Source organism: Leptidea sinapis, chromosome 44 (assembly GCF_905404315.1).
Source record: "Leptidea sinapis chromosome 44, ilLepSina1.1, whole genome shotgun sequence".
Classification (NCBI taxonomy): Eukaryota; Metazoa; Arthropoda; class Insecta; order Lepidoptera; family Pieridae; genus Leptidea; species Leptidea sinapis.
The window spans coordinates 6,613,200-6,621,035 of NC_066308.1; the positions used below are offsets into that span (position 1 = coordinate 6,613,200).

General features: G+C 32.2%; 1 protein-coding gene across 1 annotated transcript; it reads left to right on the top strand.

The window, feature by feature from the left end:
• The first annotated feature begins 305 nt into the window (after positions 1-305).
• On the top strand, positions 306-4,097 carry LOC126977281 (uncharacterized). Its single transcript, XM_050826041.1, has 2 exons — positions 306-1,750; positions 4,071-4,097. Exons 1-2 carry the CDS (start codon positions 671-673, stop codon positions 4,095-4,097), a joined length of 1,107 nt encoding a protein of 368 aa, XP_050681998.1. The 5' UTR covers positions 306-670.
• Positions 4,098-7,836: the final 3,739 nt, after the last annotated feature.

The following is a 7,836-nucleotide window of genomic DNA, read 5'->3' on the forward strand; positions in this document are numbered from 1 at the left end:
TTATTGCTTTTGTTTGGATTAATTTTGTTTTGTTTTTTTACACATGCTTAGTTTACCTCGCTTCGCTCAAATATACGCCACAGCGAAGCGGTATGACGAGCGACTGCGGCATCATAGTTAAGTTTATGGGTTATAAATTATAATATCAGTGTACCTCAACCTCACAAGCCGTAGATTAGAAGATAATCACTCTAACGTACTACAAGTCACAACCACAGTACCTTTGTATAGACTAGTAAGCTGAAATGTAATGGCCCTCACCTAAACGCCACAGCCCACAAATGACAAAACAATTAAAATAATACAATTTAAAATATAAATTCTCTACAATATTCATATTATATATTTTTGTTATTTTGTTTAATATAGCTATATTGTTTGTTTAATATAGCTATATTGTTTGTTTAATATAAATTATGATTTAGACCGACGTACCTAACTAGTAAAAAGATTATATTAGCCTAGCTCAGGTGTATTTTGCACTTACGAGTTTTCAGAAGCAGTGAGAATGGGTGAAAAGTGAAAAGAATTAATAATATTTATAAAGTTTATTAAAGGCCTATTATATGCAAGAAAACTGATGATGATTAAAGTCAATGACTAATTTTAGTGAAAAGTACTAATATTATGAAAAGTATATGATTTTACATTATCTAATATCTACGTCGAAATGTTGTTACGATCATACTCAAAAACAAGAAATAGCTTACTTCTCTGTTCAAAACAATGTGTACCTGTAAAATCATACAATGCCGTTTACAGTCGTTTTTTCAGTGATGAAATTTTGGATCACAATAAAAATATAATAAATGGTACTATATTGATAGAGAATGGATATAATGTTCAAGAGCTGCCTGTGGTTATAAGAAAAATTAAAGATCTGCCTGAATTAGATTCGTCATTAATTAAAAAAGCACCCGAAGGTTCCAGTGAATCGATAAATTACCATTTGATACAAGAAGAGTTCAAACAATGTATGAATCTACGAGATATATTCACACTTATTAACAAATGCACCAAGATTACTCCTAATATTGCTCTTGGAGCAATTGAAAGAATCTATGAATTGGAGAAAAACCCACTTACATTACCAATTGATACTCAAAATGATCACATAAATTATGCAAAAGATGCCATATTAGAGAAACTGTTAAAAGTTGTAATGAAGACTGAAGAAACACAGACAATAATAAATATTCTTAAGACAAGTTCAACATTGATTGAACCATATAAATTCAAATTTTGTGATGAACTTCTACTACGGGTAATTGATAGTAAGCTCTCAGTAGAACAATTATGTGAGTTTGCTAAATTCCTCACAGAAAATAGTAAAGAGCCAAAGTATCATGAAATGATTGATAAATTGTGGGTTGGGTTTAAAGAAAAGGAAGATCAGATTAATGAGACAAATATTGTTGATATATTTAAAGCGCTGTCTGGTTTTAAAGTGAGCAAAAAAATTATAACTCTGCTGGTGGAACACAAACTGGCAGAGTTGTGGCCTCAAATTAACACTGATTCTATGCAAGTTATTATGGACGTAATAATTACTGAAAAATACTTTTCATTTCAAACACTAGCAATATTGGCGAACTGGTTTTATGCAAACATACATGCCTTTAATGAAGAGACAATGCTGGAAATTCTAACCAAATTTATGAAGCTTGATTATTATAATGAACAAGTTGAGAGAGCCTTAGAGAAATATTTACGGTTCAAAAGAGAGAAAATTCAATCATATGTTTTTATAGTAAGTGTGTTAAATTATTGTATGCAGTTTCAATTGCGTAACACCATTATACTTGATATATGCTATGAATATTATATGAATAATATATCAACTATACCACCTAGTTTTTTAAAGTCCATGATATATCCATTTGGTTTTCTGTATTATAATCAGCTTGAGGAATTTAGAAAAGTAACTGAGGAAGTTCTTATTGAAAAATTCAAGAGGATCTCAATAGATGATTTATGTTCTATTGTATTGTCGTTTATTTACATGGGACATTACTCAAAGGAACTAATTTCCAAACTCTTTCATCCAGAAGTTGTAACCCAAGTGAATAATCCAAATATATTACGTAAACTATATTTAATAGATACATGTTTGTCAGTAGAATGTGATAATGAATCTGGTCCGTTTTTACCTAAAGATCAATGGCTTCAGCCTGTATCGCAAGATAAAAGGGTTAGTCATATTATAAGTAAAATTAAAGAGCATATAGTTGGAGTTGTTGGAAGTGAGGATAATCTGTCTACAGGAGTTCTTATCCCAAACTATTGTTCTGATGAAACTTATCTAATTGATATAATGCTACATCCTGTTGGTTTAGGTAGTAGTACGTTTAATTGGAAAATGAGACTAAGAAAAAATGAGAACACAGCAATTTTAATTCACCTTCCCAATCATTATTGCTCCGACAATCATCTTATTGGCCAACAAATGTTAAGGAGGCGACATTTGACCTTACTCGGTTTCAAAGTTATAAGTATAGATTACTCAACTATATGCCAATTGTTCATGTCAAATAGGATTTCAGAATTAAAACAGTACATAGAAGAAAATATTACATTCAAACAATCTTCAGTATAAGTTTTTAAGTTCTTAGTGTAGTAGGATATTTTATTGTATATATGTAAAGTTCAAAGATAGAAAGTTGATAGTTCTAAGTCTAGTGCCAATGGTATATTAGTAAAAAAAAGTATAACTTTTACATTTTTACCTAGAAGGTAAGAAGTAATTTATATTTTTTGATATATTTTACAGTGTTTGAATAAATCATTCAATTCTTGAATTATACGCCTTCTTATTTTGGCCCGATAAGTAGGGTAAACAAGAAAATTATCGGTGTTTCATCAGATGTTTAATATTTAAATTCCGGCTAAGAAAATTGAAAATTTTCAAGGAATTTATTGGTTCACCCTGTTTTCAATCAATTCAAACTTAAAGATCCTTTATGCCTCCTAAGCCGCGTGAAAATCGTTTCATTCATTTAAACTTTTATGTTACGCGCTCTCTAATTGTTGAAAATCGCTCATTTTACGCGCGAGCGCGTATGTATGCTTATTATTTTACATGTAGTAAGAGAATGCTTATAGTTACGGTGATTTCAGTAAACTTATCTGAAAGCTAGTGAAAGAATGTATTATAACAAGTGCATATAAATTATTTGTTTTGTAGCTTTATTTTATTTTACACAGACCTTTCTTTCGACAAAAGTTGAAGATCAGTTATATTTTGGAATAAACGAGGATTTTCAAGGAAAACAAACGTTTTGTTTGTAATCAACTTTATTTGTTCTTTCTTTTCACCAAAATAAAATTTACATTACTTCATACACGGACTATTAAAAAAAGAAGGACTCCGCGCCGTGATAGTGAAGCACCTTTATGCTAGTGTGTGTGCGGTTACGGGTTTTCCAGTTACACAAGGTGACACGGAGTCCTTTTTTTACTCGTCCGTGGCTTCATAGTAATAATTTGAGATATTCCTGCAGGACAACATCCATGAAATTGACGATGAACAGAGATTGCACGCGTTAGTGACCGTACATTCCTGAGTCTAACCCTTTAGTGAATAGATGTTATGAATAATATGAATAGGAATTGAAATAAAAAGAATAAAAGTTCATTCATGACAACCTGTATAACCGAGTGGTTAGCGATCCTACCTACTAAGCTAGAGGTCCCGGGTTCGAATCCCGGTAGGTGCAAGCATTTATATGATGAATATAGATGGTTTCCGAGTCACGGTTGTTTAAATGTATTTATGTATGTTTATATGAATATAAGTATGTAAGTAAGTATATTGTATTAAATATATCGTTGGCTTGTAACCCATAACACAGGCTATATATGCTTAACTTGGGGCAAGATAATTTGTGTAAAAAGTGTGTCAATATTATTATTTTGATAGATTCTTTGTGAATCTCTTTTCTATGCGGGCGGTACATCTCAGTGCTAGTACATTGACAAATCCACGCGGCGGAGTAGCCAATGGCAAGACGTATATTTGCTGACGGTATCGAGTTCGATATCTGTTGCTCTAACGAATGCTATTTTTACAGAAAAACTTTCACATACTGAAGAGATAGTTGCTTTTTCATTAGGAACTCGTACAGACTGTTGCCAATTTACGACTTAGAAGAATATAGGGGAGTTATATTATACAATGCTTACTTGTTTCTGATTATTGGTTGTAAATATTTAATGATTATAAAATTTTAAATAAAACAAAGTCAAATATTTTTATTCAAGTATTATTTATATTTTATTTTTATATTTTTATTTAAGTGGTAGTGGGCAGGGCACATAGTTGGACGGACAGATGGCCGGTGGGGCAGAAACGTCCTCGAATGGCAACCACGTACAGGAAGACGCAGTGTTGGACAAAATGGACCGACGATCTGGTTAAAATAGCCGGAATACGTTAGATGAGGGCATCGCAGGACTGATCGTCGTAGAGATTTTGGGGGAGGCCTTTGTCCAGCAGTGGACGTCTTCCGGTTGATGATGGTGAAGTATTTATCGGTAGGGTATATATTAAAACACTGTTAAGTCGTCAGTTAAATGTTTAACACTACTGGTTCATAAAGCTCTTTCGGTGAGAAGAATCGGCGAGAAACTCAACGATTGCTCATTCGAAACCATTATATAAAATAATAAATACATGTATTTTATTGTTTAATTTAATGTTATGTTGAAGTAAATGTTAAAACAATTAAAAGCTAAATAATAGTTAAAACGCAACTTAATTATATAACATGGAAAAAGAGTTATTAAGGGTATTTTTTCTATTGGAATCCGTGATATTATAAATTATACCGATATACTTTATGAGCTTTTCAACGTAAATTTACAGAAATTACATAAATTTATCGATTAAAAATTAAATAGCAAGATTATCAAGAACCCCTGTTACAATTTAATTTAAACTCACTTGAGAATAGAAGACTGTTTTAGGACGCAGTGTATGAAGAATATATTATAGTACGAGGGCTGCACTAAAAGTATCAAATATGTCATATTCAAATCTTTTAATTGAAAACTCCTTGGTTTAAAAAATCGAATACTATTTATTTATTTAAAAAAAAGATTCTCGGTCTTGTCACAAGGTCTTTTCAAACTTGTTTAGTCGTTGAGAAAATGGGATTGACTCGAGAAAATTCTAGCGCGATGATTTATTATGACTTTCGAAGTGTTTTAACACAAAAAAAGTGTGTTGACCGGATGATTTCTGCATTTGGTGATGAAGCCCCATCCAAAACCACAATTTATCGCTGGTTTGCTGAATTTCAACGTGGACGTGTCCAGCTCAGTGATGATCCCCGTCAAGGTCGTCCAAAAACTGCAGTCACCAAAGAAAACGTTGATGCTGTGCGTAAGCTGATTGAGGAAGATCGACATGTGACATACTGCGAAATTCAGGCAACTTTAGACATAGGCATGAGTCAAATACAAATAATCTTGCATGAACAATTAGGTGTAAAAAAGTTGTTTTCCCGATGGATACCACATTTGCTTTGAGAAGAGCAAAAAGCGGATCGCGTTACTTGGTGCGTCAGAACTCTCGAAAGATTCCACGCAGGATCCTCAAATGCTGTATACAACATCGTATCAGGTGACGAATCCTGGATATACGCGTACGAACCCGAAACATAAAACCAGTCCCGAGTTTGGGTGTTCGAAAATGAGTTAAAGCCAACAAAAATTGTTCGTTCACGGAGTGTTGCAAAAAAAATGGTGTCCACGTTTGTCTCCAAAACCGGCCATGTTGCGACTATTCTTCTTGAGGGACAAATAACGGTTAATGCAGAATGGTAAGCTAGCATTTGTTTGCCACAGATCGTTTCTGAACTCCGTAAAGAGAACTGCAACCGCCGCATCAACCTCCATCACAACAATGCGAGTTCTCACATCGCGCACAGAACCAAAGAGTTTTTAGAGCAAGAAAACATTGAATTATTAGACCATCCGCCGTACAGCCCCGACCTAAGCCCTTATGATTTCTATACTTTCCCTAAAATAAAGAATAAATTGCGTGGTCAGAGATATTCATCACCTGAAGAAGCTGTGGACGCCTACAAAACAGCCATTTTGGAGACCCCAACTTCCGAATAGAAATGGTTGCTTCAATGATTGGTTCCATCGTATGGAAAAATGTGTCAAATTTCACATTTAGGGGGATGAAAAATAGATATTGTCCGATTCTCAGACCTACCCAATTTGCACTCCAAATTTCATGAGAATCGGTCAAGCCGTTTCGGAGGAGTTCAAAGTTTAACACCATGACACGAGAATTTTATATATTAGAAAGATACTGAACGATAGGAAATTTAATCTACTTTTTATTGAATACTAATACTTTGGTTAATATGAAGCAAAGTATTGAGTAAGGTAGGAATTTCACGACATAATTTCGAAGATTTTTATTTTTTATATATTTGTCAAGATCTTTTATGTATCAGTTTTCTGTTCAAAAATAACCTTCAATAAAATAGAACTGACATAAGCTTCTCAGTAATGTTATAATAGATACATGTACATCATTGAACAAAAATTGTAAAAAAAATTGTTGAAAATTATTTGCGCCGACAGAAACCGATCGAGAGAAGAAGTGCGAGATTGCTTGTGTAATACAATATAATTTGTATCGTACGATAATTTTCAAAGTAAGTAAAGTAAACATATTTCAAACTAAATGAACTAACAGAAAAAAATAGACATAGGAGGCTACAAAGTCGTTATTCGATTTGAATGGATGAATTTCAAGTCTAATTGATATAAACAAATACTACATATCCATGCTTTTATAATTATATAACATGATGTCTTATATAATAAAATTGTGTTATAAGAATACCGACTTACCGAATATTGGGTATAAATTCAAAAACAATCAAAAATTCAGCGCAAGCACGCAAATAAATTACCTACTGCAGTTTGAAATCTCAAAATATAGTGTTTTTTTAAACATTCATCAGAATTTAGAGCTCGCATGGAACAGCTATCTTTTTTAGATCGGATAGTTCATAAGCATAGAACAGCTAGGTATCTTTCTGAGCTCGAAAAGTTCAAAAACGGTGCATTAGATAAAATTTAAATGCTTACTTAGCGGGAAGTTGAACGATTGGCCAACTGTTTTCCTAATTTTTTTTATTGTTATAATGACTTGTTATTTTATATAATTAATTACTACGTACAATATCTTTTGTACGGTAGGATATCTTTTTAACGGTAGGAAAAGTTACCTAATACGATGTATGCATGTAACTTATATTTAGTTCAAATATTATTTTTATTCCTTAGGTATTTATTGATAATGATCTTAAATAGTTTTTTCTTATTATTTTTTTGCTTAATAATAAGTGCAATAAATACGCGCGAAATATAAAACATTGAAACGCAGTGCTATTGGTTCAAGAGTAGTGTGATGTCGATATTTAGATAAACATAATGACTGGTATGGTTCCTAGATATTATTTTCGGTGGCTAGCGATAGTTTTAAGTTTTATGTCGGTTCTCTATTATTCAAAGATATATTATTATATTCAATGACTGAAAGTGGATTTGTTAAAGTGCATACAGTTAATCTTCCAAAAATAGGCGCGTTTATGATGCTATTTCATGACTTTATTTGTGTTTCAAACCCAGATTTTTATTCTACTGAATATAAATGAGTTAAAGCTATATGTGATAATAAATATACTTTTTAAGTTTTTTAAATTCATATTTTCTCACACGAATTTGTAAAACTAATCATAAGCTATAAAATATGCAGATAATAGAATTTAATTGGATATCAAATGTTTGGTCTGTTATTAAAGATCTCAA

Coding starts and splice junctions, on each gene's coding strand:
- LOC126977281 (XM_050826041.1), top strand. CDS start 671: ATGTTGTTACGATCATACTCAAAAACAAGAAATAGCTTACTTCTCTGT. Junction 1,751..4,070: donor TTCAATCATATGTTTTTATA/GTAAGTGTGTTA, acceptor CTATTTTTACAG/AAAAACTTTCACATACTGAA.